Consider the following 15102-nt stretch of genomic DNA (forward strand, 5'->3'; position numbering starts at 1 on the left):
AATAATGAAAACTTTGCTTTTACTTTTCTCAATCATTTAAATAACACAACATTTACATTTGATGCAAAATTCTTGATTTACGTATTATTATGCTTATTAATCGTGCATTATGTCAACGCTGGGCAACTCAAGTGACGTAAGTAAGCACATTGCAAGAGCCGGCAAAGCTTCTAGGTCCCACATAATGCCTATATCTGCTGCCTTCCAATATAGTTACAGATTTCATGCCAATGGCTGTTGGAAACTCCAGCCCAGTCGACACAGTTTAAGTACAAAGCCATCATGGTGGCAGCTGCAACGGCCACCGGTGCGTCACTTTCATGGTCACAGAACACGCAACAGCAATATAAAACCTCTAGTCGGTGAGCCCATAACAGAAGCAGGCGGTGGCTCTGTCCCACCACGCAATATAATCAAGGCAGTCGTCTTTACTGGTGCAGTAAGTAAACGCCTTAATCTGTGTGATGCAATTGATCTGTATTTGAGTTTTGTTTAGTTCAGCATTGGATGTTTCGCTGGTGCAACAATAATGGAGTACGAAAACACACGCAGTATGATATTGAGTAAAGCAAAGCAGGCGCGTTTTGGATTTTGGCAGAATCGTACACTTGCAGATCGCGACACTTGGGGGCATCTAAAACAGGACATACGACGTTTTTGGGACTCACTGACGCCGGGTGATAAGACATTTGCACCTATACTGGTTTGTAATCTGCTGGCATTTGCTTTGTGGCGTGTGCCGTCCATGCGCAACACCATGCTTTCATATTTCACATCGAATCCCGCTGCACGTAAGCATACAACCAAACTGGCCATTGGTTTATTGTTAATCATTGGCTTCGCTTTGCAGGCATCGTTTGCTGGCCCATGTTTCTTTCCACATTTAGTCACTACTCTCTAATGCACATATTTGCCAATATGTACGTGCTGCACAGCTTCTCCAATGCTGCGGTTCTCTCACTGGGCAAGGAGCAGTTCATGGCTGTGTATCTGAGTGCTGGAGTCTTTTCCAGCTTAATGAGCGTGCTCTACAAAGCAGGCACGAGGCAAGCTGGCATGTCGCTGGGTGCCGTAAGTACCCCCGAAAACAAAACAAATCATTTTTATTTCTAGATAAATGCATGATTATGTTCATTGCAGTCTGGAGCTATAATGACAGTCCTGGCGTATGTTTGTGCACAGTATCCAGACACACAATTAAGTATATTGTTTCTACCCGCTGTTACATTCTCAGCGGGTGCGGCCATCAAAGTCATCATGGGCATCGATTTTGCAGGCTGCGTAATGGGCTGGAAGTTCTTTGATCATGCGGCTCATTTAGGCGGCGCCATGTTTGGCATGTAAGTTCCTATTTTTCCATTGACTAAAAAGTGTTCTTCAAGTGATCCTTGCTTACAGATTCTGGGCACACTATGGCGCACAATTGTGGGCAAAACGCATCAGTTTGCTGAATTATTATCACGAACTGCGCCGAACGAAACACAAATAACAGAAGTTATCAATTGTGTTATGTTGCAAACGTAGATCCCCAGAGGCTGGCTGGTTATCATGAGTTAGGTTCAAATAAAACGCCACCATCAATTGTTTAAAGCTTTAGTCTTCTTTATAGCTGGCGGCGTCTGCTCCTTTCGGTTACATCGCAGGCGAAAATCAATCTCGTTGCGTCTTATCAAGAATTTTTCTCTCAGCTCTGCATGCGTCTCTCTTTCTGGGGCATATGAGATGTGTAGTATACCGCCATAGAATTGGCTAGCATCTAGTTTTCGTTTAGCAAATCGCGCTTGTTCCAAACGTTCAAACTGAACGGCAAAGACATCGGTAAAGGCCTCTAATTCCACTGGCAAAGAATTTAATATTATTTGGAAGTTTTATGGTGACGTTAAGCTTACTTTTTTTGGCCATTTCACTGGTTACACATGTGCAGCATAACAGCTTACCAAATGCTTGCAGCTTGCTTTTTATGTTGGATTGCAGATTCACCTTGGGCACGCCAAAGATCAACAAGTGCCGGGATTCGGAGGCCACTGTATAAACCTTTACTGCTTTCAATTCACGACCCTGGCGATATTCAGGTCTAGTAGTGCAATATTCCAAACGCTTGTGATGTTCTTCCGGCGTTGACTCCATCTTGTTACATTTTTCCTCGCAATTAAGAAAGTACACAAAAAGAACATAAACAAACTTCTGAGCGTTGCCAGAGCGTTGTGCAAGCAAGTATGATACATCGATCATTTTCAAAATCAACCGATGATTTTAACATCAATATAAAAACATCGATTCATTGGGTAATTTTAGAAACATCGATAGTTTAGTAGCCCTAGAAAGCAGCTGTCTGCAACAGGCGGGAAAAATAATAGTTTCGCGCCTGGTTTATAAAGCGGTCACTGTACTCTTTTGATTATCATTTCCCTTTACAGACTCGTAGCGTATAGAACGTAACATTGTGCACTTGATCTTGTATTTGTACTTGTATTTCAACAATTAGTGAAAAAGATAAACTGCAACAATATGGCTCAAAATCAAATTGCCGGCAAGGAAAACATTACAGACAATCTGGAGAAATTCTCGCTTAAGGTAAGTGATTTACTCGCATATAATATATTATTTATGTGCACATTTGGATGTATGATGCATGAGAATGGAAATTTCCGCATTAGCTTAGTTACACAATGCACTTGCTGGGCTATTAATAAGTAAATTGGGTTTTTTTTTGTTCACAGAGTCCCAGCAAGAAAGTTTTGACGGAGAACACCAACAACGTTCGCAAAATGTCTATTACCACTGAGGACAAAGATACCGACAACAAAACTGGACAAGGCGTCATGGACAAGGCTGGAGCTCATTTTGATCCCTCGCTGGAGCCACTTTTAAGAGAGAATCCGCGTCGTTTTGTCATTTTTCCCATACAATATCATGATATTTGGCAGATGTACAAGAAGGTAAGCGATAAAGCAAAGCAAACACACACACACATATCCAAACAAGTGCTTGTGTGTGTGTGTAAATTTAAGGCGGGAAAATGGTCTGGCGGCAAAAGTGGTCACGCAGCAAACGTGTCCGATTGCGCATTAGTCAATTTCATGATAAACCAACAACAAGAACAACAATAATATTTGCAAACAATTAAAATGGGGCACTAATACATAAGTAGATACATATATAAACTTGATTCGGCTGCAATTTCATCATACCTTTTCAAATTAATTGTCTATAGGCCGAAGCCTCATTTTGGACTGTGGAAGAAGTGGATCTGTCTAAGGACATGACTGACTGGGAACGTCTTACAGACAATGAGCGTCACTTTATTTCACATGTGTTGGCATTTTTCGCAGCCTCTGATGGCATTGTCAATGAGAACCTGGTTGAGCGCTTTAGTCAAGAAGTGCAGATAACAGAGGCACGCTGCTTTTATGGATTCCAGATTGCGATGGAGAATGTCCACTCGGAGATGTATAGTGTGCTCATTGATACGTATGTCCGTGATCCCCAACAGCGTGACTATCTGTTCAATGCAATTGAAACAATGCCGGCTGTGAAGCGCAAGGCTGACTGGGCATTATCATGGATATCCTCCAAGGCTGCCAACTTTGGCGAGCGGATTATTGCCTTCGCCGCCGTTGAGGGCATTTTCTTTAGCGGCAGCTTCGCCTCCATTTTCTGGCTAAAGAAGCGTGGCCTCATGCCTGGCTTGACCTTCTCCAATGAGCTAATCTCGCGCGATGAGGGCTTGCACTGTGACTTTGCCGTGTTGATGTTCCGCCATTTGGTGCAACGTCCCAGCCGTGAGCGCATCATTGCAATTATTGAGGATGCTGTCAAGATTGAACAGGAGTTCCTCACAGATGCTCTGCCAGTTAACTTGATTGGCATGAACTGCGCTCTGATGTCAGAGTACATTGAGTTCGTGGCTGATCGCCTGCTGGTGGAGCTTGGTGTGGGAAAAATCTATAATACAAAGAATCCATTGACATTCATGGAAATGATTTCGTTGGACGGAAAAACTAACTTCTTTGAGAAGAAAGTGGGCGAGTATCAACGCATGGGTGTCACCTCGAATCGTCTGGATAATGTGTTTACATTAGATGCAGATTTTTAACAAGAATAATTTTTGCTCTACACTGACAACTGCAGGGTTCAGATGTTAACTAAGTAATTGTAATATTCCTTAATCAACTTTAGTTTTTAAGTTCAACTTTATCACAAAAATTCATTTTTATTCATGCTTAATATTGTATACAAAACTTTTATAAAAATTTTAACCACGCTCACTTGACTTCCAAAAAAGAAAACATTCTAATCGTATACTATACATGCGCATTTATTCTAAATTATCATTGTACATAACATTTAAAATAAATTTTTAATATACCACGTAAACAATTTCACAATGATGGTGGGACTACCATGTGTTTTAAGCTTATATGAAAGTAAACAAAAGATAAAATTATGTTTGAATTAGGGTTGCTAATAATATTTTAAAACGATTAATAAATAACTAAATCATTTTTAAGCAAATATCTTTATTAAAATGGTAATTATTTTAAAAAGTGAGAAAATGAAAATTTAGCTGAATCTCAACAGCATGAGGCTGTATCAAAATCCACGACACAATAATATGGCCAAAAATATGAAATATGATTGCAATTATTTTTGTAAGAAACTAAATTTATTTTCTTTTTAAAAAGCATTCTTTGCTTCAATAATATTGAAAATTGAATTATACGTTATCAAAATCTTTATTTAGCTTGAACAATTGCAAGTGGAAACAGATTTATCGATAGCACAAACAGCTGGCGTTGACATTTCCTTTGTTTGTGTGAGTGCGTGTGCGAGTAACACGGTCGTGTTATCTAAAACTTACGGATCAAATATTTGCTTTAATACCCAAAAAGACATAGAATAGTTAATTGGACAAACGATTTAAGATATCTTGCGCAAACTGTGATATAAGTTAGTTACTCATAAACGAAATGTGCGGTCAATGAGACGCATTGAAGGGTATGGCATTTATTTGGGAAACAGCTCGCACAAAATGCTGACTGAAGAGCACTCGTCGCTGCTGCTGGAATCAAATGGAGGCACAACTGGCTCTAGCTCGGAAGATGAGGTTGACCAAAAGCACAAAATACGCGCTGTACCGCGTCTGCGACAGCGTGCGCGTCTGCGAAATCAGCTGCCCAGGACCCTGCGACGTTTGGGCTGCTACACGCTGAGCGCCTGCGTTGTCTGTCTGATGTTTTTCATTTACCTGCCAATTATATTTTTTGACGTGCAGCCGCGTCAAGGTAATGCATGCAATTGTTTACATTATGCGTGCTAACTTTGTTATATTCTCTGTAGAATCTCTGTGGGACTGGACGGTTAACACATCGCGTGACGTTAAGGATTATGTTTTGCCGCAGCAGGACACTGCGTTGATTTTGCCGCGTGAATTTTGTCGCAGCAAAACATTTCTGATTATAGCAGTGTGCACAGGTTTGAACAACTTCGACAGACGGCAGACAATACGTGAAACCTGGGGAAACACCACAGAGTTCAACTACAATGCTTTTGACAAGCAGCATGGACATATGGCAGGACGTTTTCTACCGGTGCTGGCAGAACGCCTCAAGCTTTATGCAGACTATCTAAACAATACAGGCGACACTTTGAATGTAAGTGTGCGCATTGTATTTATCATAGGCCTTGGATCATCGCAGGACAACGAAACGCTGACGCGTCTACACAACGAAGCTACACAATATAACGACATTATACAAGAAAACTTCCTGGATACGTACAACAACCTCACAATCAAATCTGTCATGGCACTAAAGCAGATTAGTCACAGCTGCGCGAAATCAAGCGCATATTTTCTTAAATGCGATGACGATACATTTGTAAATGTGCCGAATCTCTTGCATATGTTGCTGGGCGGCACCGTGCCTCTATATAATGACACATACGGCTATTACGATCACTTTTCCGCTCAAGTGCTGCAACCGCGTAATCGTATGAATGCCACTAAAAATGTTTTGATGGGTCATGTGTTCTGCAATGTGCTGCCCGTAACGGATACGAAGAGCAAATGGTATATGCCCTTTTATATGTATCAGGGGAGCAGCTATCCAAAGTATCTATCTGGCGCTGGCTACGTACTGTCCATTGACGTAGTGCAGCGCTTGTATGAAGCTGCTTTGAATACAACGCTTGTCTATCTGGAGGATCTCTATATAACAGGCATTTGTGCAGAGCATGCAAAGATTAAGCGTGCAAGTCATCCACTCTTTAGCTTTGTGCACTCCCAGATGGCGTGCGCCTTCAAGGGCAGCATTATACAACATCAGCTAAAGGAGGAAAACATGCTGGATGCGTGGCGCTATGTATCCAACTATAGTATTCAGTGCCCGCCACCGGCGTACTTAACTCAATTGCGTTTACGCTTACGCAGTAAATGTTAGTGGTAGATAGTGAGAGAGAGAGAGAGAGAGAGAGAGAGCTGTGAATGACATCGTCTCCAATAATGTTATAAACTTCGCTATAAACGTTATTTAATAACTAGTTGTAGTATGAAGCGCATAACGCTAGAGTTATTTGTTATAACCAAGAGAAAAATGAAATTCTCGCACAAATTGTTTTTGCAATTATTTTCAAATATTTAGTTCCTGAGATTACTTTAATTCTCGAAAAACTTTACACACACATATGTATATGAATATTATTATTTATGTTGTGGCAAGTGTTTGTTGCTTGCCACTTAAAGAGCAAAATTATGTTTATTAAAACTAATATGAATATTTCTTATTATTTATGTTTTGGCAAGTGTTTGTTGCTTGCCATACGAATTGAAAAAATTATGTTTATAAAAACTACTTACGGCAAATTGTGATTATATTTAAATATACTTACGCTAAAATTATGGTATACTGTCCACCAAAGTATTTGTTTACCCTATCCTATGCCAAATTTATGAAATCTTTGCATAAGCTAAGCATTCTAATCATTTAAAACAATTTAATTGCGCCATAAGTTTATTCATTATTTACTTTTGCAACAAAAATAAAATGAAATTAATATCAAATTATGCGTTTTACATAGTAAGATGAAATGAGATATTGTATTGCTAAAAAAAAAATAATCAATTTTCTGAATACATTTTGATAGCATAGCAAGGCTAAAGGTTGAAGTTTAGCAATTCTTCAAAATTAGTTGATGACACAAGTCAAATTAAAGACTACAATAACAAATTACATTCGAGATTGAAGCGTTTATTAATCTCTATTTATAAATCTACAATGACGCCATGCTTTATTCAACTGCAGCATCATCATTTGTGTCGATTTGTTCAGAGCTCTCGTTGGGTTTACTGCCTGACTCGCTTGAATTTGTTGCTGTGTTTACTTCTACAGTCACTGTTGTTTCGCTTGACGCAGTTTCTGTTTGAGCCTGGGGTAGTTCAGTCTTGTCCGCTTCATCTTCAGCATCTTTAGTCTCCTCAACTGTTTCCATTACAGCTTCAGGCGTATTAGTTTCCTCAACTGTTTCCATTACAACTTCAGGCGTATCCACCTCCATTATTTCATCCGGCAATTCATTCGCTGCTGCTAGTTCTGTGAATTTCAAGATCTCTGCCACATCCATAGCTTCAATTGTGTCGCTTATGTCCTGTGGCGATTCTACCTTTTCAGCATCTGCTTCATTTTCCTTGGCTGCTGTGGCTTCATTGTCTTTCGGGCTCTGTGGTGTTTCTTCAGTTGTCTGTAGCACTTCTTCGCTTTCGAGCTGCTGCGTCTCTTGTACAGCATCTTTATTTGAGTCAGGAACATCTTTCTCTTCATTGTCCACACTTAGCGTTTTATCCTTTGTTGTCTCTGGTTCTGATTCATCTGATATTTCTACTGTCACTGGTGACTTCTCCGGAAGACTTTCTTTTTCTACACTATTACCTTTAATTTGTTGCTCGAACTCTTCTGATGCTGGCGTTGCTGTCGTTGAGGGTTTATTTATTCGTTCTGTATACTTGCGTGCCACTTCATATTCGTCCTCTGCACGAGTCAAGTTGACAACCAATTTCATTTTAAGTTTAGGGTCATTGCGCTTCATTTCATCCATGCGCAGACGCTCCAGCTGCAGCAGCGCTGGATTTGGCTTATTCGTTGTCTTCTTGCGCGGCTGTTTCTTTAGTACTACGGTGTTGTCGTTGGGTGAGAGGAATTGTTTGGCTGGCACTTCCACCTCACCCACACCTTCTTGAATGTCTACTTCCAGCAGACTGGCTAAGATTGACGAACTAAATGCGGCTACATCCAGTTCTAGGGATGCCGCTAAATCCTCTAAAGGTGTATCAACCTCTGGTACGGCAGGATCATCTTTTCATAGATTTCAGCTGCACAGCAGCGGCGCCTGAGGTAACAGAAGTGATCTTCAAGCCGGATGATCCAGTGACATTTGATACCATTGGCGCTGGCGGCGGCGGTTCATCGTCATTGTCCGAATCAATAGTAATTGTGTCTGTTTTGGGCTCCACGATTTCAATTTCATTGTCCTCATCATCGCTGGCTTGTTTCTCTGTAAAAATAAAGAAAAACATTTAATAATATAATAATAAACTTACAATTAATTAAAAATAGTGTGTTGGTCAGTAAATTAAAGCGAAATGTTAAGAAATACTTTATTTATTTAAGCGTGGAATCGTTTTTAATATGTTTTATAAACTTAGTCTAATTGGCAATAACTTGGCTGAAGCTTAGGCATTGAGAAAACGTATTTCCTCTAATGGAAAATTGCTACTAAGCTTTTGCAGCGTCTTATCATTAGGTCTGGGCTCTCGCTCCAGCTCGCGATTGTAGCACTCATAGGCAAACTTGGCCATTTGCCAGCGCAGCTTGCAGGCGCGTGCATCGCGGCGAAAACGTGCCAAGCGTCTGGCCAACTCCGCCCATAAACGTTCACGAGCGCCCACATCTTCATATTCTACATGCCGCGGATTCCAAAGCGTGGGATAAACGCGTATGGCCAGCACTAACTGCTGCACAAATTGTTTGTCATCAGGCATATCCTTTAGCTTGGCTGTGCCAGCATTATTTTGCTGCTCTGCATAATCCTGCAGTGGTTCAAATTCATCGCGCAAATCCTGCTCATCGATTTTGTATAGGAAATACAACGAAGCCAAGTACTTGGAATACTTAAGCTCCAGATTGGCAAAAATGCGCTTATCCTTGATGGTCTTGAGGCGAAAAGATTTATACATTTCATACATTTGCTGCCAACGCTCCACAATATACTCGGTGCGATATTCTGTAAAGCAAAAGTTCAAGTTAATAGAAGCAAGCTAGTCTAGTCAGCAGTATAGTCACTTACTTGGTGTAGTTTTGCAGAAATTATACCAAAGTGACTTGCGCGTTTGTTCATCAATGCTGTTGAATTCGGGATCGGCTGATTTGCGCCATAGCACCGGATGGCTCTTGGCAAAATTGATGATGCGCTGGTCTATGGTGCACACTTCAATGGGACGCACTAGTAGACGGCCTGAGTTCTTGGCTGGCATGTCCTGATGTATGGTATTCTCTATGGCATCCAGCTGCTTGCGCTCAAATCCATCGCCATCATCCTCACCGCAGTCGACATGCAGCCATTCACTTAGTGGTAGATCACGGTTGGCCAAATAGTTGGTAGCCTTGTCACAGTAGCCACGGAAACGTTTGCCCTGCTTCAGGCGCCGCTCAATGCGCACATAACGCTTGCGTACATTCTTCCAGCGCAGCTTGATGTCATCGCCGCGTGGAAAGTGACTGGCAATGACGCGCCACTGCTTGTGGGTGACCTCCATGTTGCCGTAGTCCGGATGCTGCGTGCACCAAATGGAAGGATATTCGCGCAGCAGTCGAGTTAGCTTGCGATCATAGGCATGCGCTTGCTCATTGCGATTCATGTTCTCCTCTGTGTCCAGCGCATCGTGCTCATCATCGAAATCATCGTCGTCGTCCTCATCGTCATTGAATTGCGCCTCAGGCTCCAAATTAATATTATGCTGCTCCTGCTGCTCATCATCCTCAATTTCCGCTTTGATTTCCACTTCTACGCTTTCCCCAAGCGCTCTTAGCGGCGGCAGCGGTTCCTGATGTTCACCATCCTTTAAATTCGCATGCAAACTCTTGCGATATTCATAGACCTGATTGTGAAAACTATTGCTGCCCGTATTGTACAAATCCACATCATCCAGCTGTCCATAGCACACATAATCCACAGCTGCAATCATAAAACAAATGAGCATAGGCAATATATTAAATTAAAGCGAAAAACTGCTGCAGAATTCGTTTCCATTGCCCTTCTAATTCAAATTTACTTTTTGGATTCATTGCAAACACATGGACTAAGCTCAAGTTGCCAAAAACGCGCAAAGGAAATGGAACTTGCAGAATTTTTCGCATCATTAGAAATATTAGAGGATACTTACTTGCGTGTCAAATTCAACTTGATAAAACATTTACAGTGGACACTTGTCCATGTGTTTAAAAATTCACCAAAAACAACTCAAATTTTACACTAGTTATAAACAATATAAATAACTATAGATATATATACACTTTGGCAACACTTGACGCGATTTTACTTAAGATTTGTTTTCGCTTAGTTCTAAGTTTACTTACCAGCAGCTAGTTGACCATTCTCCAAGCTATTGGCGTCGTTCTTAAAGCCCATCTCACGCATATCCACCAGGCACTTATCCTGCAGCTGCTTGAAGCGTCCAATGGCATAGGTCATCATATAGGAAATATGTACATAGAGCTCCTTGAGTTCCATTGAACTACGCGCCGTATTGTACGCATTGGAGTTGGTGAACGACTGCACCTTGCCCGTCAGATGCGTGCAGATTTCCATAGCATTGAAGACGCGATCCTGCAGCTGCTTGCGTGCTTTGCCAATGGGCGTATCGGGAAAAGTCTGCCGCACTAGCGTAGGCTTATTAACCATAGAAGCTGGCGTCATTGTTATGGTGGTGCCACCGCCATTGCTGTTCGTCTGCAGCATAGACTGAGCTTGATTACTGTTGTTCATGCGCACCATTTGCGGCGTACGCTGCTGTGGATTTGATTGCGGGTTGTAGATGCCTATGTTGTTGCCAAACGCGGGACTGTTGTGCAGCATGCGCGGCCCAGCTGCGCCACGTTGACCCATCATGAGTTGAGGATTGACGACAGCAGGCGCCAGCGGCGTTGAAGGCTGCGCATTGGCTGGCATTTGACGCTTCACCTGTATGAGGCGTCCATTGGGCAAGCGATAGGAGTCCTGTTGAGCTGCACTGTTCAGGTCAACGCGGTAGCCATTGATCGTATGGAACACAGGTGCTGCGCTACGTATGGCACTGGGCACTGGATTGCGAGCTGCGCGAGCTGTTGACGAAGCTGGACTGGGCGTGGAGCCGCGATAACGCATCCCCGAGCTGCTTAACACCAAAGGTGGCGGCAAACTGCTCCGTGACATGGCAGCTGCGTTGCCATTGCTGCTGCTGCTCGCACTTGTACTGGCACTAGTGCTAGGACTTGGTCCAGTGTAGTTTTGTTGCACCGTAACAATGCGCGGCGTGCTGGTTTTGCTGCTGCTGCTGCTGGCGATTGATATTGTGGCGCGTGATGCTGGTTTTGGAGTCACAGAGATTTGACAGTCCGGCTCCAGCATGCTAAGCAAATCGGGAGTGCAGACAACTTCATCGTTTGAAGACTTGGGACGTTTCACGGGCGGTCCTTGACCTTGTTGAGACTTGCTAGACTTCTTGGCAGAGCCAACAGAGCTGCCACGACTGCGCTTCGATGCATTCGACTCCAGACTCTCCATAGAGTCTGACAAGCCACTAATCTTGGCCTTGGCCAAACGGCAGCAGCTGCTTTTGTCCTTTATCATGTGCTTGCGTAGCTCCGCCTCAGGCAGCTGCAGCGTTTGTAGCCCACTAGCAATGGCAACAGATTAATATAATAGTTATATATACATTGACATAACTTACTTCTTTTGTGTTTCAATATAGTTGGTAAGCGCCCAGTGCTGCGCGCGCAGTGGCCAAAGTATTTTCGAGGTGCACTTGAAGCAATTCCAGTTCTCGTTCTGTTCGATATCTATAATAACGCCTCGCGATAGATTCTTTATAATGCAGGATTTGCAAAAGACAAATGGACAAGTCGAGCAGCAGTAGACCTCGCCGCCTTGACCGCACCAGCGGCAGTAAAGCTCGGAGCCATCCTCGCCTTTTGAGAACTCGCCGCTGTTATAGAAATCATGGCACTTGGAACAGTGTGTCACACGCAGTATGGGATGCATCTTAATGTTCTGCTCTGCGCTGGGCGATGTGCCCACATGCATTTTACAAACAGTGCAGTGCACCTTGCGCTGATTAACAGTGTCCACGGTGGGATACATCTTGAGATAAAAGCGGCGCTCCTCCTCCGATATGCTGTCGTCAAACTCATAGTTGGTGCCTGAATGGAAACATAGCCATGGTTAAGCTATATGCTATAAGGGTGTGCGGCTACTCACTTGTAAAATCAAAGTCAAAAGCCTTTAGCAAAGGAGAAGCCACCTCTGGCAACGCCACGGCCGTCGACGGCTCATTGCCGGTTGCGCTGCTGCTGCTCATTTTGTGTGTCCGCCGGCAATCAAAAGTGCAGTCTATCCACCTACCCCCGTTCCTCAAGTGCACTTCTTGTAGTTAACAAAAATGCCTTTATTTGTTGCGCGCACGCTCGCTAATAAACGGGCGCGTACACTGTCGGAAAAGGTAACAACAACAAAAACGCGTCTCTATATTTTACTGCTGTTTGCCGCAACAATAAAACACAGATACCAATGCGTGCACGGCACACACAATCGCACACACACACACGTAATGGTAAACAAAACAAATTGCAGTTTCCTTAAGCGTTAAAATATTTATTTTGACTACTTTATGCTTATTATTTAAATTTTCAGTGTTATTTTATTCACCATTTGACTTTTTTCACGCGACAGCCGACTATCGGCATATTCAAAATGGCAGCCCCTTCGTGAAGACACGAAGTCTACCAGGCTAGCGTAATACTAGTATACATACACACAATTTTCGGATGAATAGAGTTGAACTTTTATACTTATAATGGAAAAGTTTAAAAATAACCTCTGATTAATATTATTTTTAGCTGAAAACTCATTAAACAAAAACTTTACTCAATTGACGATCGTTTGATCTGTGGTTAGATAGTTGGTCATATTTTTACATAAAATCTTAGAATCTTAGAATTTTTTAATTATGTAAACATTGTTTGAAAACTCTTACATTCAATATTTTATAAAATAAACAGCTTTAAATTATGTTGAGGTTAGCTTTACAATGCCTGGCAACTCTAAATTGCACAAGGGTCATCTCTTTCCGACTTATAGAAGATCCATAAAGAAACGAACATAAACGAAGTGAAAAACGGGTTGACATGGTTAAGTTCGGAAAATATAGTTTGAAATTATTGTTTTTAACTTTTGCAAACAGTTACAATACCTATTGTCGTTTAATTTGAATTTAAATTTTAAATTCCAGCAAAGGCGGTCAGAGATTGCAACGTTTCACAACACTACGAAGAATTTAATTTTTTCCACAAATTTAAGAAACTGACAAATTTATTGCCCTTTTTTATGTTTTTATTATTACAATTAGTTCAATATATACAAAAATAACAATTGAATTAAAAAAATAAAAATACTTATATAAACAAATGTCTATTGTGAATTCTATCGTCAAGAAGATGCAACTAGTGAAAACACTGCCGATAACAAATGCAGTACTGATAACTTTAGTTGAAATTACAATTCTATTGAAATCGACTACTGCGAATTTTGTCATTGTCATTGGTTTATTTACATAAATAACTTTGACAAATTACACATTTACGTTGCCCAGTGGAAATGTAATACATATTGATTCAGATTTGAAGTCAGTTTAAACCAACTTAGCCCAATCGGTCTGCCATAAAATGGAGCCCGCTTCATCAAAATCAACAACGGAGTCGGACTTCTTCTATGGCTGGGATCTATTGTACAAAACAGTCTCGGCTGGCTTAAACAAAAAGGCCGATGCGCTGATTGTGCTGGCTCATTTTCTGTTAACAAAGCACTACAAGTTCCGTTGTGTGGGCATTGGTGATGATGTGAGTATGGCTTAGCTATTATAATACGCAGAATTATATTGTTGCTGTATTTTGAGCAGAAAACCTTGCCGGAGGATGAGCAGGGCAGCGAACTGATGCCAGACAATTGGAATGGCGATTGCAGCAAGTACTCGCTGCGTTATGTGCACGACAAGAAGCTCTATCTGCTGCTGGGACACATAACCGAAGATGCTTTGATTCTCAATCTGTTGGATATAAATACAAAGAATGTGTCCAACATTTGTATTACACCGGAAACTTTGGTAGCCGAGATACAAGGCGGCATTACAAAAACAATGCCGACAGCAACAGATATTGTTGATCGCTTTCGCAAGGAGTTATGCGATCCGGTAAGTACAGTCAATCCATTGTCACATAGCACTTAATACATGTGCTTCTTAGGTCTTTACTGGCAATTCACGCGAGGCCACAACACAGACGCTGACCAGCCAGTCACCAGTCGCTCAACCGCAGTCTGCAGATCCTTTACGCATTGGCGAGCCAAGACGTCCTGGGTATGCCTAGCGCTTAAACTATTGATATGTTATTAACTCTATATTTATTGTAGTTCATTTATGCCGCATGGCTTTGAGCCACGTCCATTTGGCTTTCCTGACATAGGCCGCGGCGATTTGGACCCCTTGGGACGCGGATCGGGCAATCTGTTCCCATTTCCTAGAAATCCGAACTTGGCGCGCTTTGATCCCTTTAATCCCATTGGACCAAATCCACATGGACCCGGACATATGGGACCCAATCCAGATCATATGCGCCCACCGGACTGGAATCCGGATTACTACATGTAAACGCAAAGATAGAGACTGCTGACAAATCAATAGTTGCAAGCACCTTGAGTTATAACTTTTGCTTACATTTAAACTGAAATATATATTCTGCTCTCGATCAAGTAAATGAAACAAGTGCGTGTGTTTTTTTATATATTTATTGTAACTTTAAG

At 41.9% G+C, this 15102-nt stretch overlaps 7 protein-coding genes across 10 annotated transcripts; 4 read left to right on the forward strand and 3 right to left on the reverse strand.

The window, feature by feature from the left end:
* The first annotated feature begins 17 nt into the window (after positions 1–17).
* On the forward strand, positions 18–1576 carry LOC108596509 (presenilins-associated rhomboid-like protein, mitochondrial). 2 transcript variants are annotated; one of them, XM_017982350.1, is made up of 6 exons: positions 18–136; positions 214–439; positions 497–791; positions 851–1071; positions 1141–1340; positions 1399–1576. In XM_017982350.1, the coding sequence occupies exons 1-6, from the start codon at positions 90–92 to the stop codon at positions 1487–1489; spliced, it is 1080 nt and encodes a 359-aa protein (XP_017837839.1). In that variant the 5' UTR covers positions 18–89; the 3' UTR covers positions 1490–1576. The 2 variants fall into 2 exon arrangements, with proteins under 2 accessions (XP_017837839.1, XP_017837840.1); XM_017982351.1 differs by lacking the exon at positions 18–136 and having other exon boundaries at positions 349–439; positions 502–791.
* On the reverse strand, positions 1489–2199 carry LOC108596511 (RNA-binding protein 48). The gene is made up of 2 exons (XM_017982352.1): positions 1890–2199; positions 1489–1837 (listed from the first exon to the last, which is right to left on the reverse strand). Exons 1-2 carry the CDS (start codon positions 2125–2127, stop codon positions 1578–1580), a joined length of 498 nt encoding a protein of 165 aa, XP_017837841.1. The 5' UTR covers positions 2128–2199; the 3' UTR covers positions 1489–1577.
* A 71-nt stretch (positions 2200–2270) lies between these two features.
* Positions 2271–4472, forward strand: LOC108596508 (ribonucleoside-diphosphate reductase subunit M2). 2 transcript variants are annotated; one of them, XM_017982349.1, is made up of 4 exons: positions 2271–2285; positions 2418–2574; positions 2721–2939; positions 3215–4472. In XM_017982349.1, the coding sequence occupies exons 2-4, from the start codon at positions 2509–2511 to the stop codon at positions 4094–4096; spliced, it is 1167 nt and encodes a 388-aa protein (XP_017837838.1). In that variant the 5' UTR covers positions 2271–2285; positions 2418–2508; the 3' UTR covers positions 4097–4472. The 2 variants fall into 2 exon arrangements, with proteins under 2 accessions (XP_017837838.1, XP_017837837.1); XM_017982348.1 differs by lacking the exon at positions 2271–2285 and having other exon boundaries at positions 2388–2574.
* A 329-nt stretch (positions 4473–4801) lies between these two features.
* Positions 4802–6741, forward strand: LOC108596506 (beta-1,3-galactosyltransferase 1). The gene is made up of 2 exons (XM_017982346.1): positions 4802–5285; positions 5341–6741. The coding sequence occupies exons 1-2, from the start codon at positions 4982–4984 to the stop codon at positions 6438–6440; spliced, it is 1404 nt and encodes a 467-aa protein (XP_017837835.1). The 5' UTR covers positions 4802–4981; the 3' UTR covers positions 6441–6741.
* Positions 6742–7128: 387 nt separating this feature from the next.
* On the reverse strand, positions 7129–8352 carry LOC117134714 (dentin sialophosphoprotein-like; the record flags this gene model as incomplete). The annotated part of the gene is made up of 1 exon (XM_033293261.1): positions 7129–8352. A coding segment is annotated over one exon (1065 nt), but the record flags the coding sequence as incomplete, so codon positions are not given.
* A 320-nt stretch (positions 8353–8672) lies between these two features.
* Positions 8673–13030, reverse strand: LOC108596505. Of its 2 annotated transcripts, XM_017982344.1 has the most exons (6): positions 12955–13030; positions 12508–12736; positions 11981–12449; positions 10629–11926; positions 9340–10227; positions 8673–9276 (listed from the first exon to the last, which is right to left on the reverse strand). In XM_017982344.1, the coding sequence occupies exons 2-6, from the start codon at positions 12605–12607 to the stop codon at positions 8726–8728; spliced, it is 3306 nt and encodes a 1101-aa protein (XP_017837833.1). In that variant the 5' UTR covers positions 12608–12736; positions 12955–13030; the 3' UTR covers positions 8673–8725. The 2 variants fall into 2 exon arrangements, with proteins under 2 accessions (XP_017837833.1, XP_017837831.1); XM_017982342.1 differs by lacking the exon at positions 12955–13030 and having other exon boundaries at positions 12508–12896.
* Positions 13031–13834: 804 nt separating this feature from the next.
* LOC108595540 (proteasome inhibitor PI31 subunit) lies at positions 13835–15061 on the forward strand. Its single transcript, XM_017980795.2, has 4 exons — positions 13835–14144; positions 14204–14494; positions 14547–14659; positions 14713–15061. The coding sequence occupies exons 1-4, from the start codon at positions 13971–13973 to the stop codon at positions 14948–14950; spliced, it is 816 nt and encodes a 271-aa protein (XP_017836284.1). The 5' UTR covers positions 13835–13970; the 3' UTR covers positions 14951–15061.
* Positions 15062–15102: the final 41 nt, after the last annotated feature.

This window comes from Drosophila busckii, chromosome 2R (assembly GCF_011750605.1).
Source record: "Drosophila busckii strain San Diego stock center, stock number 13000-0081.31 chromosome 2R, ASM1175060v1, whole genome shotgun sequence".
In the NCBI taxonomy this organism is placed as follows: Eukaryota; Metazoa; Arthropoda; class Insecta; order Diptera; family Drosophilidae; genus Drosophila; species Drosophila busckii.

Excerpts from the sequence above, each read along its gene's own strand:
- LOC108596509 (XM_017982350.1), top strand. The coding sequence starts at position 90 with ATGCTTATTAATCGTGCATTATGTCAACGCTGGGCAACTCAAGTGAC. Across the intron at positions 792-850 it reads CACATCGAATCCCGCTGCAC|GCATCGTTTGCTGGCCCATG; the intron begins GTAAGCATACAA and ends TTCGCTTTGCAG. Across the intron at positions 1,072-1,140 it reads CTGGCATGTCGCTGGGTGCC|TCTGGAGCTATAATGACAGT; the intron begins GTAAGTACCCCC and ends TGTTCATTGCAG.
- LOC108596505 (XM_017982344.1), bottom strand. The coding sequence starts at position 12,607 with ATGAGCAGCAGCAGCGCAACCGGCAATGAGCCGTCGACGGCCGTGGCG. Across the intron at positions 12,450-12,507 it reads TTTTGACTTTGATTTTACAA|GCACCAACTATGAGTTTGAC; the intron begins GTGAGTAGCCGC and ends GTTTCCATTCAG. Across the intron at positions 9,277-9,339 it reads TTTCTGCAAAACTACACCAA|AATATCGCACCGAGTATATT; the intron begins GTAAGTGACTAT and ends TTTGCTTTACAG.
- LOC108596506 (XM_017982346.1), top strand. The coding sequence starts at position 4,982 with ATGAGACGCATTGAAGGGTATGGCATTTATTTGGGAAACAGCTCGCAC. Across the intron at positions 5,286-5,340 it reads TGACGTGCAGCCGCGTCAAG|AATCTCTGTGGGACTGGACG; the intron begins GTAATGCATGCA and ends TATTCTCTGTAG.
- LOC108595540 (XM_017980795.2), top strand. The coding sequence starts at position 13,971 with ATGGAGCCCGCTTCATCAAAATCAACAACGGAGTCGGACTTCTTCTAT. Across the intron at positions 14,145-14,203 it reads GTGTGGGCATTGGTGATGAT|AAAACCTTGCCGGAGGATGA; the intron begins GTGAGTATGGCT and ends TATTTTGAGCAG. Across the intron at positions 14,660-14,712 it reads GGCGAGCCAAGACGTCCTGG|TTCATTTATGCCGCATGGCT; the intron begins GTATGCCTAGCG and ends TATTTATTGTAG.
- LOC108596508 (XM_017982349.1), top strand. The coding sequence starts at position 2,509 with ATGGCTCAAAATCAAATTGCCGGCAAGGAAAACATTACAGACAATCTG. Across the intron at positions 2,575-2,720 it reads TGGAGAAATTCTCGCTTAAG|AGTCCCAGCAAGAAAGTTTT; the intron begins GTAAGTGATTTA and ends TTTTGTTCACAG. Across the intron at positions 2,940-3,214 it reads TTTGGCAGATGTACAAGAAG|GCCGAAGCCTCATTTTGGAC; the intron begins GTAAGCGATAAA and ends AATTGTCTATAG.
- LOC108596511 (XM_017982352.1), bottom strand. The coding sequence starts at position 2,127 with ATGGAGTCAACGCCGGAAGAACATCACAAGCGTTTGGAATATTGCACT. Across the intron at positions 1,838-1,889 it reads CAGTGAAATGGCCAAAAAAA|TGGAATTAGAGGCCTTTACC; the intron begins GTAAGCTTAACG and ends ATTCTTTGCCAG.